Source organism: Anser brachyrhynchus (genome assembly GCF_964034855.1).
Source record: "Anser brachyrhynchus genome assembly, chromosome: 8".
Lineage (NCBI taxonomy): Eukaryota > Metazoa > Chordata > Aves > Anseriformes > Anatidae > Anser > Anser brachyrhynchus.
In genome coordinates this window covers 6,149,293-6,170,704 of record NC_137702.1, presented here as the reverse complement: position 1 = coordinate 6,170,704, position 21,412 = coordinate 6,149,293, and the positions used below count along the sequence as shown (strand labels likewise).

General features: G+C 41.6%; 2 protein-coding genes and 1 long non-coding RNA gene across 5 annotated transcripts in view; 2 read left to right on the top strand and 1 right to left on the bottom strand.

Annotated features, from left to right (window-relative positions):
* LOC308198778 (nardilysin-like) overlaps window positions 1-1,664 on the top strand; it is a 30,256-nt gene extending 28,592 nt beyond the window's left edge. Inside the window, exons 26-27 of the mRNA XM_080601770.1 lie at window positions 245-334; window positions 980-1,664. Coding sequence (XP_080457896.1) covers window positions 245-334; window positions 980-1,177 — 288 coding nt within the window. The 3' untranslated portion in view covers window positions 1,178-1,664. The remainder of the gene's footprint in view (window positions 1-244; window positions 335-979) is intronic.
* A 1,678-nt stretch (window positions 1,665-3,342) lies between these two features.
* The window catches only part of LRP8 (LDL receptor related protein 8), a 173,095-nt gene continuing 155,025 nt past the window's right edge, over window positions 3,343-21,412 (bottom strand). For both annotated transcript variants that reach the window (XM_080603281.1, XM_080603282.1), the window contains 12 exons: window positions 19,459-19,578; window positions 19,204-19,329; window positions 17,310-17,481; window positions 15,498-15,725; window positions 14,783-14,901; window positions 13,207-13,346; window positions 10,557-10,698; window positions 9,356-9,508; window positions 8,490-8,711; window positions 7,622-7,690; window positions 7,203-7,375; window positions 3,343-6,908 (listed from right to left, as the gene is read on the bottom strand). In XM_080603281.1, coding sequence (XP_080459407.1) covers window positions 6,870-6,908; window positions 7,203-7,375; window positions 7,622-7,690; window positions 8,490-8,711; window positions 9,356-9,508; window positions 10,557-10,698; window positions 13,207-13,346; window positions 14,783-14,901; window positions 15,498-15,725; window positions 17,310-17,481; window positions 19,204-19,329; window positions 19,459-19,578 — 1,703 coding nt within the window. In that variant the 3' untranslated portion in view covers window positions 3,343-6,869. The remainder of the gene's footprint in view (window positions 6,909-7,202; window positions 7,376-7,621; window positions 7,691-8,489; window positions 8,712-9,355; window positions 9,509-10,556; window positions 10,699-13,206; window positions 13,347-14,782; window positions 14,902-15,497; window positions 15,726-17,309; window positions 17,482-19,203; window positions 19,330-19,458; window positions 19,579-21,412) is intronic.
* On the top strand, window positions 7,709-13,173 carry LOC308199319. 2 transcript variants are annotated; one of them, XR_013954573.1, is made up of 3 exons: window positions 7,709-8,263; window positions 10,480-10,677; window positions 11,019-13,173. It is a non-coding gene; the product is annotated as an uncharacterized lncRNA (long non-coding RNA). The 2 variants fall into 2 exon arrangements; XR_013954574.1 differs by having other exon boundaries at window positions 7,709-8,412.

The window sequence follows — 21,412 nt, the reverse complement described above, 5'->3', positions numbered from 1 at the left end:
ACAGAATTTGTAGCAATCCAGGTTAATTCTTCTTAAGCACTGGCTAGTAGTTCTATCAGAGAATGCTGTTAACAGACCTTACCGTTTAGTTATGAGGCTTGTACTTGGTGCTGGAGTACAGAAGCTTGTAAAGCATAAGGCTTATAAAGATATTTGCAGTGATCCTTAATGTTAGTGATCCCATTTGCTTTTAAAACAACGTCTTAAAAAACCAGTATCTTATATATTCTTTTGTGGGTTTTAGATTGAAGCATTAAAATCACTTACCAAAGAAGATCTCATTGAATGGTTCCAAGTTCTCAGGGGAAAAGATAGAAGAACACTCAGTATACATGTAAGTACACCTGTAATCAGTGCTATATTGGACACTTTTCCTTTATTATTTCTTTTTAGGAAAGATGCAATTTGACTGTCTTAACTAAATTTCAAGACCTTTTCTTTTCTTCTTTATGATGCTCTGACTACCCATTTTTAAAGTGCTCTGCTGTGAAAACAGTTATGAAGTTTTAGAATTCTGAAATATAACAGTTAAATGCTGGAATTAACAATGTCATCTGCAGAGGACATCAGTCTCTGAAATCCCACTGCTACTTAAATCCTTAACTGAAGAACTCTGAAAGTTGCAGGAAAGTTGTGAAATTCTGTACCAGCGTTTATCCCTGTAGTTTTGTGTAGTGGGATTGATCTCATCAACTTGAACTATTTTAACATTAGACATGTAGTTAAGCTGCTTTTGTCATGAGTGGACAGAGGCCACTTCTCCCATGTTAGGACAGGGAGGTTGAAACACTACCTGAAAGCATTGTCTGGTGATGATGGAGGCAGCCTAGACTACAGACTCAGAATTTTAAATTTGACTGATTTGTACTCCAGTTTTGCTAAACTGGTTTATAAAGTATGGTCTAAGCTTAGTTTGGATTTTTTTAGCATCCATTTCTTGTTGCCTTTCTGGTAACTGTCTGGTCTCTGAATTTTTCAGGTTGTTGGATATGGTGAGCAAGAACAGGACTCAGAATTTGCAGCTGTCTCAGATGTACAGGGACCACTGCTTGGTGAGCACCCTCAATTAACATTCTTACCCCCATCTTCCTACATGAAAAATACTGCTTTCATCAGGCACATCAAAGATTTCACATCAACCCTTAACCTTCTTCCTTATCATAAGATCTTACAATAAATTTTAGCTCTTTTTCTGTGCCCTAAAGCGTTAAGTAATTTTTAATTTGGGATCATTGCAGATCATTTATGTTACATAAGGGAATATATAGTGTCAGTGAATCTGGGTAAGTTTATTCTTCTATGTTATAGAGATTAAAAAATAGAGGAAAGAAAGGTATGCAGTTGTCTGTTATGGCTCCCCATGGAACCAAAGCTGAGGTCCATGAACTGCTTTGTTCATATGGACAATGTTTCTGATAAGCTTCAGTTATTCTATTTTCTAACCAAATTTCCATATATTCTTTAGAAAAATAAGGTAACCAAAAAGGAAAGAAAAGCAAATAGGAGAAGTTATTTCTCTGATCATCAGGACTGTCTTACTGGATCTGACTAAACTCCATCTACCCTTTCTCACCTCTGATAGTAGCTAGTAATGGATGCTTAGGAAAGCTTTCAAGAACACAGTGTATAGGGTATCCTTGCTTGCTGTGTGCCCAGCTTTCAGCTTCTGATTTTGGATTCTTCATGATCCAGAAGGTGCAGCTGAAATGTTGTTTAGCACAGCCACAGACAGACCTACTCACAAGGGGTAGTGTTGCAGAGGGTGCCACTTGTTTCTGCATTCTGTGAGGAGTATTTTCTTTCATGTATTTTGAACTTGCTATCTGATTAAATGTTACTGCATGCCTTCAAGTTCTGGTATTGTGAGAAATGGGGAATAATTAATGGTGCAGAGAAAGGGTTAGGGAGTAACGATTGTGTATCTGGGGATTGTATATCCTTTCAGTTTTGTTTTTTTCCAAGTTGAGGCTTTGAAAAATGCACAAGCTCTTTTGATTATCCTTGTTGACCTTCTCAGTATCTTCTCTGGCTACATTAGGCCTTTTTTGAGATGGGAAGCTCAAGGTTGCATGCAAAATTAAAAATACATGTTCATCATGAATTTCCTCTACAGCAACAGCTTCTGTTAACCTCACCTGCTCTTTGCAGGCTTCCAGCCTTTGATGTGTTTGAAAAAGTTTTTATTATAAATGTCTTCTCTACTTTTATTACCACTGAAGCCTTTAGGGTCAAATCATGGGGCCAAGCTTTTAAATGTGATGCCTATCAGACATTGTGAATAATAATTGTATGCAAATTGCCAATCATTTGTCAGATTTTCATTATTACAGGAAGTCTAAAATTTGACTTCAAATTCCTGTCATAAAAAGTCATACATAAACATTACTTTCCAAGTACAGTTTATCTTCTAAGCATTATTGCAGTGTTCTCTTTGGTTAGATCTTATTTATTTCTGTGCCTTAGTAGCAAACTGTATCGATTCTGTGATTTTTTTTTTCTGGAACATTCAGTCATAAGATTTTCCATTATGCCTTATTTGTAATGTCCTAAATTAAACGAATGTATGTGCTTTCAGCTGTGTCCCAGTGGGGGGGTAAATATAATATGAAAAATAAATTGCTACAGTTGGAACTAATTAATTATTTGATTGGCAGATAAAAACCCTAAATAGGATTTACTCAGTGAGTTGGCTCAGAAGTTTCCTGGTAAGTGACCCGTTTCATGGTGAGGTTTGATCCTTGCATGGCGAACTCTTTTAATACCATCTTTATTAAACTGCATATTGCAGCACTTCCCTTGTTGGTGCTTCTGGTGTGTGTGGTTTGGAATGGGGTGGGAAATCCCTTTTCCTTGCAAAGCAGAATTGGCATTACACCCTAACTAGCCATCAGTGTGCTTGTTACATATCTCCCCACCTCCCTCACCCCCCCCCCCCCCCCCCCCGCCTTGTATTTCTTCTCGTAGATGTTGCTGCAAAGACGACTTTTTTGTTTTGTTTTTGTTATCAGGTCCTATTGTTCAGGCAGAAAAAAAAAGACAAAAAAAAAGACTCCTCAAATGTACTAGACTTGCTAGCTGAGAAAACCACAGGAAACGATCATCTGCAAGTTGTAGAAACACACAGCTTCAAAGCGGAAGCCCTGGCTACTGTCATCAGGATAATCCACAACAAATGTCAAGCAGCTGGCACTTTGGGACGCCGTGGATACCTTCATCAACCAGTGTGCTGTTTCCAGAGCATCCACTGTCACTGCACATGCCTATGAAGTGCTCCTGTTGTAGCTGCTTGAATGGAAGGTACCGGGACTGGCAAAGTAAGTGTGAGCATGTGATTTGTTAATTAGTGTTTTGAGCTGGCCAGCATGTTATCCCTCCAATGTTGAGACAACTGAAATTAGCACTGGGTATGCTGTACTCTATAACTGCCTGTACTGAACAGTGAAAAAACCTGCACTAGTCCATGGCTCTAGCTCCCTTCTTGAAGGACAGGCTGTGACATTTAAAAGTGTTTCATAAAGTGGAAGGCTTCCTTTGATGGCGTGCAAACTCAGTGTAAGGAATGATGGGGACGTACTCCAGCAGAAGGCCGAAAGCTAATCAGGCTGCACACATAATGTGAACACTAAAGAGATTTACATCTCTAAGTGCAGTGATACAGCCTCTTAAGGAAAGTACTCGGCACAGAATTAGTATGAATTATATTATAGTTACTATGTGTAGAGAGTGAAACAAAATATTGCTAATACAGTATAGGATCACAAGACCTTGGAGGAAAAAAGAAGACTTCCTGTTAAAATTTAATGTTCTTCTCAACTGGGTAAGGACCAATGTAGCACTGCAAGGTTTACCGACTTATTTTAATTACATCATTGATATAATTGTTTAGCTCAAGGAAATAACAAATGAGATGCTATTTTTCATGTGATTTGAAGGTAGCCAAAATCTAAGTGGCAGAGGTAGATAATTCAGAAGAAAACAGTCTGTTCATTTAATTTTATCCATGAACTGCTTTCAGTGTTCTTGTTGTGATGCTGTAGCTACTAAAGATGCGAGTGAAACTGAAAAGAACAGCTAAGTTATACAACATGGCTCCCAAGTCCTGCTTCCAGGTTGGGCAATTAAGAATTAAGGAAAATGCAGACCAAACTATAATACAGTACCAGGTCTAAGAGACAGCAGTTTAAGTGCTATAATGGAATTAGTTCAGTAGGCCCAGATAAAAAAAAATTTAATCTTTCTATAGAAACAGTGCACTGTTTTACAAATGTATTCATTTGGTTTTCAGTAATCCTTATTTATGTAAGTACAGCAAATGTTACACAGAGCAGATCCCTCCCCCGCCCCTCCCTGGTCCTTTTGTCCATAGCAAAACTGAAACACAAAAGGCACGAAGCAAGAACTTACTCTAACAGAACTTGACAAGACAGAGATCAGAAGTGATTACAATGTTAAATATCATCCTAACAATCTGAACCGTTATTTAAAATAATTAATTTCTTAAAAAACAAATTTGGTGTTTGACTTTTCAGTAGTTATAAATCTGTAAAGGTTGAAATCAACACTGCACACTGAGTTCATTTACAATGGTTTGAAAAAAAAAAAACCACAAACCTGCAGCCTTTTATAGAGGTTTGTGTGTATGTGTTCTTAAAAAAGTATCAAAACTGTAGAACTTTCAAATATATTTACATATGTCTGTTAGTTACAGTGTTATCACATACAGCCTTTTCTCTTTTTTCGTCATGCACACAGTGCATGAATTTGCAGAAACAGAGCTTCATACCTTAAAACAGTAACTGGATTTCTCAGTCATTTTCGTTACTGCCTTTAAATATAAAATTTGAATAGAAGGATGCTTGATCGTTTATACATTGTCTACACAGGCCATGAAGTGAGCATTTTGAGTGAGCATTTTGAGTGCATGTATCGTAATGCATATACTAGGTCTTTAGACACCTTGTTCCATTTTTTAGTCAAGAATCATAGTCGAGCTCAGATTATACTATGATTTTTTTTCCTGAGCGTGAACCCACCTTTTGAAGTAGATGAACAGCACTTGCTGACAAAAGAGCTGCAGTGGTTTTGATAGAAAGCATTTCGAACCTGAATGCAAAGCCTTACTAGGGTCTTCCATCTCAGTGTGCAGACTTTAAATGTTCTAGGGGAACTGAGAAAATAGCAATTGTGTAGGGAGGGGAAGTGTGTATGGCAAGAGAGATGCTGCTCTGTATTTCTCCTTAAAGCGGTATCCTGGAATCACAAGCAAGCACAAATTACATTCTTCAACAGGAGGAGACCAAAAAAAAGAAATAACTGCACCAATAAATGGGTAAATACAAGTATCCTGACCCCTTACTGCTGCAGAAATAGGCAGGATTATGTAAACTATTTTGATCTTCATTGTGTTTTGTTCATTGTAATTATCTTGGGAGAAACAGTGCATATTTTAGCTTCCTTTGTCTTGGGAGATGATGGTAACACAGCATTGTACTACTGAGGCCTGGCAGGAGAGAGAAACAAAGTTGGGAACAGTAGCGAATGAAAGGCAGTTATTAACGTAGCAGAATGCTCACGACTTTTTCTTCCTGTGATGATTTCTTTTTATTTTTTCAGATACCTTTGAATTACAGGAATCAGCTACTGACAAAGTTGTGAATTTTTGACCTCCTTGCATAGTGCTCTGTGTTACATCAGATCTGCCATGGCGCAGGCTGCTTGTAAGCATTCACGTTCTACATATGGTGAGTCAAGACACTACCCCACAGCCTCTTCTAAATTTGGACTCTTAATCAGTAAGAGTAGGAGGCAAGAAATTAACTGTTATTGTGTTTTGTTCCTGATGAGCCAGATAAGAGAGCTCATTTTAGGTATCTGAAAGTATATGGCTAATCTTTGATTCTACTAATTCTAAGCTAATTTGAATGGTGCAAGATGATCAGGGGGGAAAAGCATTTAGATTTACATTTAAAAAACAAATAAAAAATATGCTAAACCAAATTTGTACTGAACCGTAAAAAGCAACAATACAAAATGAAAAAACTGGGCTCTGTAGGAATTCCTCCTGACTGAAATGCTGTAAGCAACAGCTCTTAAGTTAAAAGCACTGCAGATGAACCTGGCTAGACTGGAAAATATAAAAGCAACCCTTGCAAGCCAGCTTGGAAAACAGGAGCTCTGTTATGGGAGTGCTTCATTTATCAGCTGTCTTACAGTACAGCTGTTTCTTACTTAGTCTTTAGATTTCAAAGCAAACTTCCAACATCCTGTAAAAATTCAATTATCCCTAATTTTCATAAACATAGTAGTTTTAAAATATATGTATATATTTATATATATGTATATATTTATATGCCTATATCTATCTACACTAGATAGATATACACAGATAATCTATGCACAGCAAGCCAAACATACAAAAAAATAAATACTCTCACCCCTCTACTATATTTACAGATCAGATCTTATAGTCCAGGTTTTGTTAATAAATATTTCTAAACTGCCTGTACAGAATTTGTTTTACTTATGTTGATGGATAGCCACAAAGCATATTCAATATATTTACAAAATATCTATAAATATAGTCTCAAAATAAAGCAATAGCTACTGAACCTTCAGCCTGGCTGGTTATGTACATTGAGTTAGTAGCTCAGCAGTTGCTTATTGACTATCACAAATGGGTAGTGCAACAAGTTAAAATGTGTATAAAAGATTATACATACAAAACTCTCACATCCTTTGGATGTTTGCTGTTCATTATAACTTTGTGGTTACCCTTCTGCAACATAAATAACGATTAAAAAGAAGAAGCAGGTTTTGTGATCCAAAGCAAATTTGTTCAGTGCGTTCTGTTTGGAGCAGCAACTGTATCCTCATGGCAACCCGTCATCTTCTAGGCTTAATGCTACACGCTGTGAAGGAAGAAAAACACACTTAAGGAGGAAGGTTTGACTTGTGAATTTTGATGCATTAGCAACAGTATCAGAATTTGGTTCTAAGTTGGGTTTCCTGTTAAAAATCTCATACACTACATATGCTGCCTATAAATCTAGGCTTCTGCTTATTCTGTGATTATTGAAATGTTAAAAAGTTCTGTTTTTTGTCATTATAGGTCAAATAACCAACAATGGAATCAGCTGGAGATAATTCTGTATATAATCCCTCAACAAAATTAATCACTGTCAGCAAGTTCCTCAGGTACTTACTGCTGGGTAGACATGTCCAATTTGGGCAGTCCGCCCAATGTGGATTTCATCTTCATCTTCCTCTTCTGTGGTCTTCCTATATACTGGATTATCAAAATTCATGCTTTTAGTATTCTTCCGTTTCCAGTTTCTCCAGATGAGGTATCCCCCCATGCACAGCAAGCCAATAACCACTGAGGAAAGGGGAAAGAAACTGCCGTTAGCTAGGTTAGCTAGTTCTGTGGGGAGAGCATGAATCTGTTGGGATGCTCCCATCTAAGTATCTGTTCTTGTACAACTGTCTGAAGGCCGGAACACTTTGCCTCATTTCAGCAGTTCCTCTACTCCTTCACACCCCCCAAGTCCTCAAAGTCAGAGGAGTCTATTTACGCAAACTTTGAAGGAGACCATACTGAAATATTAAAATCAAATCAGCTTACCAACAGGAATGACAATTCCAACAACAGCTGCTGTCACAGTTGAATCAAAGCCTTGACCATTATTTGAATCTGCAATTACAAAAGTATTGCGGATCATTTCACTTGTTCACTGGCTTTGAAATCATATCTGAAGAATGTTTTATGTTAGTAACTGTGTTTTTCTGCCTATTGGGAAGTTTTTGTTATCAAAGAGTTTACAAAAAATTTTGCAATAAAATAATCAGGGAGAAGGATGAAAAGAAAAGCAGGTACACACAAATCTGGGCTGGGCTGAGCTGTTTCTTCTTAGGAATGAAAACCTATTAATTAACACATTAAATACCTTCAAACAGACAATTAAAGAACTTAGCTCCGATTGGTTAATTAATACATTTGAAAGGATATTTGCACAAACAGTACTTAGGAGAATGAATTTTAGAAATCAGATTCTGCTTTCCTACATGCAGTACACAGTGTACCGAATCACTATTACTCCAAATAGGCATCCTAGTTAAATAGGGATGATTTATTTTTTGTTTTCCAGATGGAATCCATACTTAGGCGTGCAGCACTACCAGCAACACCGAAGCTGAACTAGTGGCAGGAACAGGGCAAGGAGTAGTATGAATTTGCAGGACCTCATCTCCAGAGTCAGTTTTACAGGTATGGGTTGAAAGCCTGCCCTTAAAATCCCTGAGCGACTGGAATCACATCAGCTATGGTAACAGAGGAGTCTGTATAAAGAACATCTAATTCTCTTGCTACACAACAGGACGGGTCTGCATCTGACCTGTTTATCGCTCAGCTGCTAGGTAAGGTCTCTGATGGTACATTAGTTTTTGTGATACTGTATATATTGAAAAAGAAAAGAGGAATCTCATTTTCTTACAGTGTTGCGATAAATTGCTGTTTCCAGTGGTCATCTCAGAATCTATCAGGATGGATGGGGTTGGATGAAAACTTGAGGTGGTAACTGTAGCTTCTGATACAGCTTTGGGGATGACTTCAGTGGTGGTATTGGCACTGCCAGCAGGGGTCATGGTGGAAGCAGTGGCGGTACGCGATGCTGTGGTTGTAGAAACCAGTACAGTAGCTGAAGTAGTCGGAAGATCTGAAAAGCAAAAACAAACATGAAATTTAGTAAAAATAAATACACAAAGAAAATCACACATGGTGATGTAAATCTGGGGAATACTGTGATGTTTACTGGTTAGGAACAGAAACAGAATTCTGAATCTGTTTGCCACGTAGAGCACTGATAGTTCTTTACCTGCAGCTACCTGAAATCAAGCTTAATTTATTAACAGCAATAAAGTTCTTTGGCTAGAAGATAGTTAAGAAGTTAAAAGAAAAAACAAAACTTGTTTTTGGGAAGGTACTGAACTTGAACCAGGAACTATTTGCATGTTAGGGAAAATTATAGTGTAATCACCAGACTCATCAGCAATGAACGTGGCCTTTCCAGATCCAGTATCTATAGGGCACTAATGTGGTGAATTTTTATGATTTATTGGCCGTTCACACTTTTAGTCCTAGGCATCACCACTTTTTTTCCTCTTTCCACTCTATTTTCTCCTGATTATGCTTTCAAAAAATAATGCAGGTTTTCAATAAAGAACAGCATAGTGCTGTGTTCAGAAGTCAAACTATGTGGAACACAAAAGCTAATGGTTGTGTTCCACCATCAGGAACGTGTACTTTCACTGTAAGTATGATTTTACTAGGACAGCACAACAGCAATGTCATTGTATTTACCTTTGTAGCATTTTTTCATGTCTGGACCCAGCCGCATATTGTCAGGACAGGCACACGTGTACTTGGGAGAATGGGGAGAGATCTGAGGTGCAGGAAGACACAAATATTCACAGCCTCCATTTGGCTGGGGGCTGAGCTCACAGGAATCGGGAGCTATTCAAAGATGGAAGAAAAGAGAAATTATTTTCCTAATTGTTCATTTTTTGTTCTTGGCAAAGAAACATGAGGTCCTCTAAGAAGACTCTCTTCCACTCCCTACCCTCAATTAATTAGTCTGCTTAAACATCTTTACAGTTTGGAGTGAAATCTTACACACTACTATAAAAACCATGAAGAGAGATGAGTGAATAAAAGTTTAAATGGCTTCCTGTGGCTCTGTTTGCCGTCTTGTTCAAACGTACTCATTCACAAGCCAATAGTTCAAAATGCTATACAGTAGAGATGACATTTGAATGGCTTATTGATTACCACTAGTAATTATTTGGAACATTCACAGACTAATGCTGCTGAACTAGGAGAGCAGCCTTTGCCCAGCTGTACATCCTCTCACTATTAGCAGCAGGCAGAAGTAAGCCATTTTTTCTCATTGAACTTTCTCATGTAGTTTCACAGTTATCCTGTGTCAGAAATTGGCTTCCTGTTGTTCTAAGGCAATTTGTTCTAGCAGTTGCTTAAGATTCTGAAGACACATACACAACATGTGTTGCCTGATATACACAATCTTCATTCTAAAAAGTTCACTTAATGAGTGCTGTGAAAATGGCCAGAGCTTCAGTGCTGGCTGTGAGGACCTCAAGGGAATGAGGCAGCTCTCCCCAGCTGCCAGACTGCACTGCAGTCTGTGCCACTGCAGCCTCACCGCTACTGCTAGCGAAGCCGGCCGTGAGTGCCACTCCTCATGCTCACCTTGCTGTAATAGTTCCAGACTGCAGCACAACCCAAACAGATAATGAATGGCACGCATCAGAGTGATAAGAGTAACTCTGTTACCAAAGATGCTAATTAAACAGCTATTAACAAATCGCAGGCTTTTCAATAAGTGCTGCTGCGGAAATAATTACACAGGAACTTCAAACATCAGGCATTGATTTCACATTATTACCTGTGCTTTTTCTCTCATCAAGAACCATCAGGAAGCATTTCATTTACTAGCTCAAATAAGTCTGATTTAAGGCCACGAGACCCTGAGGACATGTCTTACCTTTGGGCTGCTTTAATTCATGAAATACCACGATGTCATGAGGATTATTGAGATTTTCTGCTAAAACGGAGATGTCCAAGCCATTCAGCCTGTTTGCACTGAAGATTGCTTCATTCTCCAGGTCAGTCCAGAACACTCTGTCCTGCAGGAAATGCATAAAAATTCTGACCTGACCCTGCTCAAATCCAATTCATACTTGATTAAACTCCAGTAATCACAAAATCAATCCATTGCTCTCCTGCCTTGGGACACCTCTGATTCATGGTAGTTTTACCTGCAGCTTTTTTCTTTCAAATACTGTTATCTCTAATAGTTAAAAGCACAGCAATTGTACAGTGGTTATAGGAGTGCTCAGTAAATTGAGTAGCTATGAGACTGAGATGAGGGAGCAGGAATTTGGTTACACACACACAAGATTTGCATCCATTCTGATTCTGAACTTTTTTTTTTTTTTAAATCAAGGTGGACTAAAATCAGAACCAAAGGGCTACACTAGAAACTTCTGCTATCTGTGCTGATTTTTTTTCTCCTTTACAAAGATAAGACCTGCGTGAAAGGGGTGTCTGTGAAGAAACCCGTCCTATGATCATACCTGGAAGATAAGTATCTATTTCTTTTTTGTATTAGTATCTTTGGTAAGGCCCGCTGTGACTGAAGATGCAAAATACCTGGTCAAGGAGGTATACAGGATTGCAGTTATCAAACAGTAATTAGTTGCTCAGTTAGAATTTATCTATATATTGTGCTGCATGCTAAAAAAACACGTGCATTTCAGTAAGGAAAGACACATTGCTGGAGAACAAGGGCAAATTACCAAAAGCAAAAGGATTGTCTGTTATTGTAACTGGCCATTCAGATAAGAAAAGGCGTACAGCTTAAACAATGCAAGAGGTCCTTCCAAACACTGCTGATTCAGGACAAAACTACAGAGCAGCAACTTTCTGGGGAAACCTGTGCCCCAATCCAAATGCCTAGATCTCACACACATTGCATAGGAGGAAAAAGGAGTTTCAGGAAGAGGGTTTTGCTGTGTCAAAAGCCTGCCTAGTTCAGTGAAATGAAAAGACAGGAAAGAAAAGGAAAGGAGGTTGTGACAGACACCTTAACAGGGACCCAAACAGACACCTTTCCCTACTACAACTTACCTGGAGCTAGGTGCCAAAGTTCAAGCTTTTGTTCCCGTAATCATTTAAATATTCACACAAAGGGGCTTAGCTACAAGAGAGAAGACTTCATGCCCCAGGCCAGTGGTGCTTGGCAATCCTCTGCCAGGGTGCAGAAAGGCTGCATTGTCTCTCTGCTTCCACCCAGGCAAAGCAGGGATTTGCGTTATGTCTTCCATACCCCTGGAGTACTCCTGGGATTTGAACATACACTTTAGATCTTAAGCATGAGGTAGGAACTGCAAGGAAGCAGCCCTGGGCCCTGCCACTTGGTAGCTGTGTGTAAACCACTGGCAGAAGTGGGGAAGCCTATTTATGTAGTGATTTCTGTGGGTTCAGGTCCTAGTTCTTCCCTCATGAAATCTGAGGATCTGAACGTTTAAATATTGCACTGCTGTTAAGTATTACTCTCTGTAATGCCAAGTAAGGCTGCAGTGGGACACTGAATGGTACAAGAGTACTGAATCTACAGGAGTAATTGGGTTTTCAGTGCAATATAGTAAAGCAGAGGCTGGAAGCCTAATGCCTTTGTGAAAATAGGCGTATGTCTTTGTAGGATCAGAGCTGTAATTGTTTGGCAAGGGACATTTCTCTGATGTGTGGCAGGGTTTTTGTGTCATAACTGGAGCAGTTCAGCTTGAACGAGAATTATCTGACTTTTCCTGAACTAGGTGAACAAAACCACCTTTTTAATGCCAAATCCCCGAACCCAGCAATGCACTGTTGCACAGTGACTGCAGGGGGAGCCCGGCGAGTGCCTTGCTGGCACAGATACTCCCAACTGAAGCCTTCAGACCCCTGAGACAGGTGAGCACATTTCTGAGGATACTTCTGCAGATACTGAGATGGGCAGAGGGAACATGGAAACAATCAACCTGCAAGGCCAACGCAGCAAAATTTAAGAGGCCGTCCTCCCCTGAGGATTCTGTTAGCACTGGAAAGCGCAACACAAGCATGCAGACGTGGTGTGAAACACAGATGCTGAGAACAGCAGAGTGCTTGGCAGCAGGCGGAGAGGCTGCTCTGAGCCCATGCAGCTCCTTTCAAAGTCTGACTTGTCAAAAGACACAGGACATGCTGCAATGGCACTCAGTGAACGGTCGGCCCACCTGCTGATCACAGTAAGTGCCTTCTCCTGTCCCTCACTAATCGTTCTGGCCTTTGCATGGACAGTTGGCTCAATTCAAATCAAGGGAAAGCCATTACCATTTTCCAGTTACGTGGGAGGCATTACTCCGGGCACCACCTGCCCTCACGGATTCACTCGTACTCCATTAGGTAAAAGCATGAGACAACGCACTGTTCCTGATTAAGGGCTTTGGAAAACAATTTTCCCTGCTGAACCCACACCAGGTTAATCGGTTTCTATAGCAGCGAACACCCTCACTGAGCTTTCTGTGCTATGCAAAAGGCAAAGCTTTCAATCAAGAAGAGCTTTGAGACCTCTTGCAGACTCAGTCTGTTATGTATCCGCTCTTGACTCTTACCTCAAACACTGCTAAGCCGAAAGGATGGCTCAGATCATCAACAGAGGAGATCAGAACTTTTCTGTTGCTGCCATTGAAATCAATGCAGGACAGTGAATGCAGTTTGGAGTCTACCCAGTAGAGACGCTGATTCAGCAAATCTGAGAAGTAAAACACAATGAAACAAAATTACACACAGCTCCTGCAACTCTTTTTCTCTTGCCCAGCATGTTTTTCCTGCTGGCAGCATGACTAATCTCTTTATTATTGGCCCTTTTTTTTTTAACACTAGTTCTGATTTTGATTCAGCGCCCAGATATGCTGGGATAAGACCTTGTAAGTAAGATTAAAAAGGAGGAACATTCTGGTGTGTGTGTGTGCCTGACTAACAGCTTTCTACAATGAGGTTCTTTTGTTACTGGGAGGAGCGGGGCTTCTAGCACTTGAGGCTTTCCAGAGGTGCCCCATCAGTGCCTCTCAGGGAGCAAGAGGCTTCATCGCTTAGGGCTATTCAGTTCTTGGCCTCTTGCTGGAGAACGATGTCTGAGATTCAAATGAAGCATCCCTCTGAGGGAGCCGTGCGATTTACACATTCTCTGTGATGAAGTCCTGGGTTTCAGAAGTCCTTGTGCTGCAGGCTGAGGGAATGCTGGTGGTGGGAACATTCCTACCACAGCCAGACAGATTTTGCGGAAGGTGCAGGTAAGAGTAGGAGGGAAGGATCTGATGCTACTTAGAAGGCTATGAAATTAATTTCTCTTCCTGGAACAAATCCAGTTATTTTGGATGAGATTCACTAAACTAAGTGCTAGTAGATGAGTGCCAACAAACAAACAACAACAAAAAAGAAAAACCATAATTCTGTAATTAAACAAGCTATTAATTTCTTAGATATTAAAGGATAACGTTATTCATTCACAGCAGTAGCACTTCAACAATATGTGATGGTAGTAACATTTTATCCTATGTCCTTTTTACGGCCAGAATTTTCAAACATTAAGCAGAGAACTTCATATCTGTACAGTGTTAAACATATATGGCTGCAGCTCCAGATGAGGCTGTCCCCTGCTGCCCCAAGAGTGCAAGAAAATGTCCTTTCCACTTCCACAGCTTGGTGCAGCAGTGAGAATGACCCTCTGTGTGCCAGCAGGATGCAGGATATGGACTAAGACGGGCTCTGTCTCACTGCTCCCATCCTGAGAGGCTGGGCAGCCACGCTGACAGGGAACAGGTTCTGTATGCTGGGTCTCTTTTCTTGGTGTTCCATGCATTAAGCAGTCCAATGAATTACCTCGGCATTGTCTCTGAGACAGACCAGAGAAACCACTCCCAAAATTTCCCTTTGTCTTAAAACACACCTAAAAGCAACTCAAGGCTGCTGCGTTATGAGGTACGATACGAGGACTGCGGCAACACTTACCACCTATGCTTGCTACTGAACCAAAATCACTCATGTTGAAGAATACTGAGTGACAGAGAATTTCCAGGATTTTTGTCTGCAGGTGCCTTTACAAATTTACAGTTTTGTTTTCCTACTTAACAGAAATGAATTTACAATAGCCACAGTGGATAGTGTAGCTCTAATCTGGGCACTTACCAAGCGTGATGCCATTTGGCCACTCGATGTTGTCAGCCACCAGCACTCGCCGCCCCACGCCATTGAGGCCTGCTTTCTCAATCTTAGCTTTGTCTCCCCAGTCAGACCAGTACATGAACCTGAAAGAAACAGATGCAAGAAAACAGTAAATTGGACCCAAAGGTAAGAAATTTGCGCGATTGATCTGAGTAGGAGTTGCAGTGTTCTCTGCTTGATACTGCGAAGCCCCTCAGTCACTTCAGCTCATTCTGATACACACCTAGCAGAGCCACTGTGCTCCTGTCCCACTGGGTACTCTGCCACACAACTTGCACCTGAACATAAACTCTTACCTTGTTGATCCCATGCAAACTAACTCCTGGTGTTTCTGCTAGATCCATAGACTCCACTTAGCCAAGTCGCCCGTACTCCAGTCAGACTATTTATTTCCCAACATAACCTGTGTGCCCGAGCCAGCTCAGGCCCATCTGACACATGCCCTGGTATTATTTTCAGAGCTTTAACTGCAGCAGCCTTGCAAAGATTGAGCTGAACCATCTCTTTGAAGCATCTCAGCAGTTCCATTTAAATTAATGGATTTAATTATGTTTTAAAGATAAGGGCATCCGTAAGCCTTGATGGCAATGAGTAGTGCCTATGAGTTTTGTTAGAGAGGCAGAAAGATGACAGGAATTTCCCTGTTGGCAATGGAAATGTTTGTAGTTTTCACACCTACCTCCTTGTGGGGTCAACAGCAATGGCTCTCGGCTCACTGAGGTCTCTGTTAAAAAGCGTCCTCCTCTTGCTTCCATCTGCGGTGGCCACCGAGATAGTCTTGTTTCCAGAATCCGTCCAGTAGATATTCTTATGAACCCAGTCTATTGCCAGCCCTTCAGGAGAGTTCAGCTGGCTGTCTATCAGAATCACCTGCTCAGCTGTGTCGCTCGCTTTGTCTATGTAGGCACTGCAAATATAAGACTCATCACTGGACTGACACGCGGCACAGGAAGGGCTCTGCAGATGTGCATGGGGCCGGGCCTCAGAAACAGCTGAGTGCTGGGCAGCACCACTCCGACCTCACGGGAAGAAAGTGCTCACGTGGCACGAGGATGGACACAGAAACCTTTATGGCTGCATGCTGCATCCTTCTGCGGCTTTCTCCTACATTTGTTCTTAACTCCCTGTATCTGGATGGCAGACACTTGCAGGACAGGGAACTGCCATTTTGCTACCTGCTTCCTGCTATAACTGCACAGGTTAGCAAAACTAAAAAATAAACCTGTGGGTGTTATATATATATGTTATATATATATATGTTACGAATGTGTTTGACTTAGGGCACATTAACTTCAATAGTATAATTTTACAGGATTCATGGACATTGGAAATGATGATTACACAGCTTGCTCTGCAGAAAAGATGGGACTTACAGCAAAGCTAATGCAAGCAGGAGTGAGAAAGAGAAAAATTCTGCTTGTGGAGAAGGAAGCAGGCTTGGTACAGCCATATTTAGGGTATGAACGCTGTTCAGCCCTCAGCCCCAGGGCATTCACTGTCAGAGAGCTGCAGACGGAGCAGTGTCTCAAATTCTCTGGATGGATATGATGCCCTTACCCACCCTGCCGGTGCCTGCAGTGTCAGACACAGTGAAAGCAGCCTGCTTTCTTCTGAACCATCTCCCCATTTTCAGTGCTACACAGGGCTGCTCGGGGTACCTGCCTAACTGCTGGAGTGTTAATAATCAGCACAGCCTAGGCAAATTTCCCTGCCAGTGGCATGGGAGCTAGCACAGCCTGCAAAAACCCTGGCTTGGCTCCCATGCTCTGAAACCAATCAACCTTTGCCTGATCATTAGCTAAAATCCAAAACAAATCGCTGTAGGAGTTCCAGTAGGGTGCAATAGCTATGCAAATCAGAATATACATGGGGAATTTTCAGTGCATAAATTAAGTGCGTTTTTGATTAGGCACACTTACAAGCCCTGGTACATAACACTGTGATGGATGCATAAAAACAGCTGAGAAAGGAAGGGGAACAAAAACTACAGAATGTGAAATACGGTCTGTGGTCAAGTGCTGTAAATTTAAATCTACCAGAGACTACAGCGGTCAACCAGCGTCCATGCTGCTACTTCCTCACTTCCACCATTTGCCTCCTTTGCATTTTCAGCTGCTAAGTCCTTTGAGGTTTCACATGCAGCAAGCACACAGCACAGCGGCAGCCTCACACAGCAGCACTTAGCAATATTGTGATTCAGTAAACAGGAGTCTCCGTGTAATTGCACAAATGCAGCAGGATCTATTATTGACGAAAAGCCTTCCTACATTATCAAACCAAGTAACTGCAGAAGCCCCTGATTTCTTTGTCAATTCCTGAAAAGCTTGCAAAGTCTGGGCCACAACACGTAAGCCAATAAGGGAATAAAAGCCCTTGGGTTCACTGTGTTCACTGGATCCTGCATTGTTTTCTACAGATCGTCTTTACTTGGTCCAAACTGAATCATAGCTTTACAAAGGTGCCAAAACACACATTCCCTCTTGCCCCTTACCTGTAGATTTTTCGGTAGAACAAATCACACCAATATATTCTGTTTGTTGCCACCTCCACATCCAGTGCCACAACGTTTTTCAGCATGGGAATGATGCGAGAATAGTCCCTTTTCACCAGGTCTATCTTACGGACCTCATGGCGGTTGGTGAAGATCAGGTATGGACTCTTGCCTACCACAGAAATAAGTGCATTTGTCATTTTAGCAGCTGGATTCTTTCATTCCTGATACAACAACAAAGTGAAGACCCGCCAGTCGCTGATCTGCTTTGTGAGAAAGCTTTGAAGCACACCAGAAACAAGTGTAAATGGCTTCCAGAGACAGAGTTAACACTCTGTGTTAACATGTAACGCATAGGGGGACAGTTGGACTAGGTGATCTTGGAGGTCTTTTCCAACCTTCTAATGATTCTTGGAGACATGGATGGCGACAGCACCTCTGTGGTCACCAGATGTACAGCAGCTCTTACTCTGCCCATTCTGCTAAGACACAAGCAAAACTTTAGGGAACGTCTTTACCTTCAATTCTACATTTTAGATTATAAATACAAGGGCCAGATTTTGGTGATTCATGGGCAGGACAAGGAAGAGACAGTCCTCTGGGCTGGCTGGAGGGAAGGGAGACAGCCAGACTCAAGGCATGACAGAGCCACTTTGAATCCAGCAAAGCCAGGACTCAGTGCCAGGAAGACGTTTTAGACCATGATGTAAATGCAGAACTTGCAGGCAGCACCTCAGCCTCCTTGGCTATTCAGAACGGGCTCCAGGGAGCCAATTTCTGATGCTAGGAGGCAGACACCTACATGGGTAGGTTCAGACAAAGAGGTACATATTCTTGCCATCTGCAAGTAGTACAGCATGTGATTCTCTGTGTTCCTAAGTGCCACTAAAATAGACTGCAAATCAAAAAGTTAAAGCTTCAGTTTGCTGGTTGTACACCTGCCTGTTTAAGGAAGGGACAGGATGGGAGACTGAACGACCTTTAGACTAGTCTGTCTCCAACAACGGCCAATAGAAGAACCTTGGGAAGAGCATCTTTCCACTGGGAAAGGCAAAAAGGAACTGAGGAACGTGGCACTGGAGGGGAGGAGTTAGGACAAGGTTCTAGCTCTACATGGCAGTGCAGGGCTCCGAGCACAGACTCTCAGGTGCAAAGACATTTTCTGACCAACAAGTAGACTAGTGTCTCAGGATTTGGTAAGTTCTAATCCACTGCAGGTGTGAGACTAACAGACTTTCTGAGGACAGCAGGACACTGTACATATCTTATAGAACCTGGGAAAAAAAGCTACGTGAACATGCAGGATAACACTAGGCAGGCAATCTTCTATTACAGGTAATTCATCCTTCCCCAGGAGACCCACCATTTCCGTTAATGGAACCCTCAGCATGGCTAACGCTCTGTTCTCGCACAATTCAGCTTTCTATCCCTCTGACAAATACATTCATTTCTGCAATGAGCTCAAGTAAACTGCTGGTGTTCGTGTTGGTATTTGCATATGAGGCTGGGAGGGTGGAGAGGTGGCTAACCTACCATCTTTTAATTGGGTTGTCATCTTCTTTTTAATACTATTACCAGTAAATGTTTTGCTGCACTGTTTTTAATAAAACCTGCCAAGAGACTTTCTTTTCTAGTTTTAGCTTCAAACAGCCAACTAGTGCCTGTAATCTTGCTCTACACACCGTTAAAATATTCTGATCTGAATGATCAGTAGTTCTTGCCTAGAGACGCATCTGCTATCACGGCAGCAGTTCTGCGCTGCTCGAAATGAATGTCTTTGCTTGCTAGTTTCCTTTTGTCTCTGTTCCTCCAGCCTCAGCCCTGCAAGCATGTTTTCTTATCAGAGTTGTGATGTTGAGCAATCAGAGTTTAAGTGCCTGTGGGGTTGTCTTACCTACGGCTTTGCAGTTCTTGGACAGGGTGTCCATCTCATATCCCTCGTAGCACTCACATTTGTAGTCCCCCTTGTAATTAATGCAGATCTGGCTACAAGCGTCTGGATTCTCACATTCATCTATGTCTGAAAGGAGTGTTTGAAACCCATCAATAACTTGAAATCAAACCATCTGTGATGGAGCAATGCTGAAGTGAATATAATCACGTCTCTGTATGGTGAAACACAAGGGACTGCTGTTTGCATGTAAATTACCTCCGCACGTTTTTTTATCCAGAAGCTTGTATCCGGGCGGGCATTCACATTCATAACCAATCTTCAAGTCTTTGCATATGTGTGAGCAACCACCGTTGTTCATAGAGCATTCATTAATACCTGGAAGAGGTATACAGATTATCCATGATAAAGGAGGCGTTTTAGTCATAAGATTGAATGAAGTTAAGGGTGGTCAATGTCCTCAGAAATTTTCCCATAGCTATCACCGTTTGGTAGCCAGGAGCTGGCCACACAGAGCATACGAGTGACTTCACAGGTAGGAAGCCATCACCGTATCTCTTCCTTGCTCTTTATTATTCCAAACCAACACTGTTAGGATCATTTGGACTGAAAGCTGGTGGCAAATGAACAGGGAGCCCTGGGGATACAGCGTTTGCATCTCTGCATCTCATCCCATCAGAGAGCTGCTGCTTTGAGCATATTCTACCTGGCGTGAGGAACTTCCGAGGGACCTAAGGGTGCTCTCCAGGAGACTCCTCCTTCCCCATGCACTGGTTAATGTTGACTTTTCTGAAAGCTCTCTTTGAGCTTTAATAATTCATGCTGGGGGAGTCTCATCTCCCAGGGGCCAGCTATTTCGAAATACTGTACTATTTTCCCCTCTAGCTCCAAGGAATGATCTGTGTGACAATTCCAGAAAACACCGAAGTTCAGTCTGTCAGAGATGCTCCATTAGCACTGAGATACAGTCCTCCCACAAGTACCTCCCACATGACAGTCTTTGCTGGCAGCCTGCATCAGCCCAAGTGTGCAATTTATGAAGCAACAGCCCCCTCCTCTCCCGGGCCCCTCTCTAATCCGAGGCCACCTCTCTGATCCTGTTTTCCAGAGCTGAAATGAAAAACAGACTAAACGTATCCTTTTAACTAGAACTGCATGAGGTTCAAGAATGCTGATTTCCTATCAGAAATAACATTTCTTGTTGTAATTAACCTATGAGAAAGGTGAAGAGAAAGTGCTCTCCCTAAGTGAGACTGCTGAACAGAAGCTGTGGGATTTCAGGGACAGTGGGCTCAGTGGAACAAGCAAAACTGATTTACTTCAATCCTTAACACAATTTAAAGGCAAATTTTTAATTTAGCTTTTACTTCTTGCTTTCTTGCACATTGCAGGTGAGTAGCACAGCTGAGCCATTAAACCAGTGCTCTTGGAAGAAAATGAAAACAACCACAAGCCAATTAAGTCAGTAAGACCTGGAAAATATGCCAAAAGGAAGCCCAGCTCAGCTCTGGGATGCCTTCACCTTCCTATCAAAGACGCACACACACTGATATCAATAAATTATTAACAGAGCAAGTTCACTAGGCTCCAAGAAGGTGTCCACAGAGTCACATTATGTGTTATCACTGCTCAATGATGTTTATTAATGGGTATCACCTATTCCTGTACTTGCAAAGGCCTCTAGCAAATTGGATCATAAACATGCACAACCGCTTTCTGCGAAATACAACAAAAACAATTCAACTAACTAACTAACAAGCAAGCCCTCAATGAGATGATTCCCCTGGTTTCAGAGGTGCTTTGTGGAATGGATTTAGAGTCTTTAAATCAAGCATTGCTTTACTTGCTGTACTTCTCAACAGGAGCTGAGAAGGAACCAGACAAAGATGTCAGCCTGCTGCCCTTCTGCTGGACAGCTGCTCCCTATTACTCAAACATTGGCAACATATTCACCACCTGCCTAAAATAAGACACATGGTGTTCTGCAGTGCTTTTTGGGGGGATCTTGGAGGGCACTGCAGGGTGTCGCACATAACTAGACAGACACACTGAGCCTGCATGCCCTGCATCTCCTGGGCTGCTGCGTGGATTACCTGGGGTTGGGTGTTACATTCACAGCAATCCACATCGTTCTGCAATCTTAAAGAAACGTGTTTCCTTTGGAGATTATTCTCTGCTCAGCTTCCTAGCTCACGTGACACTAACTGCAGTC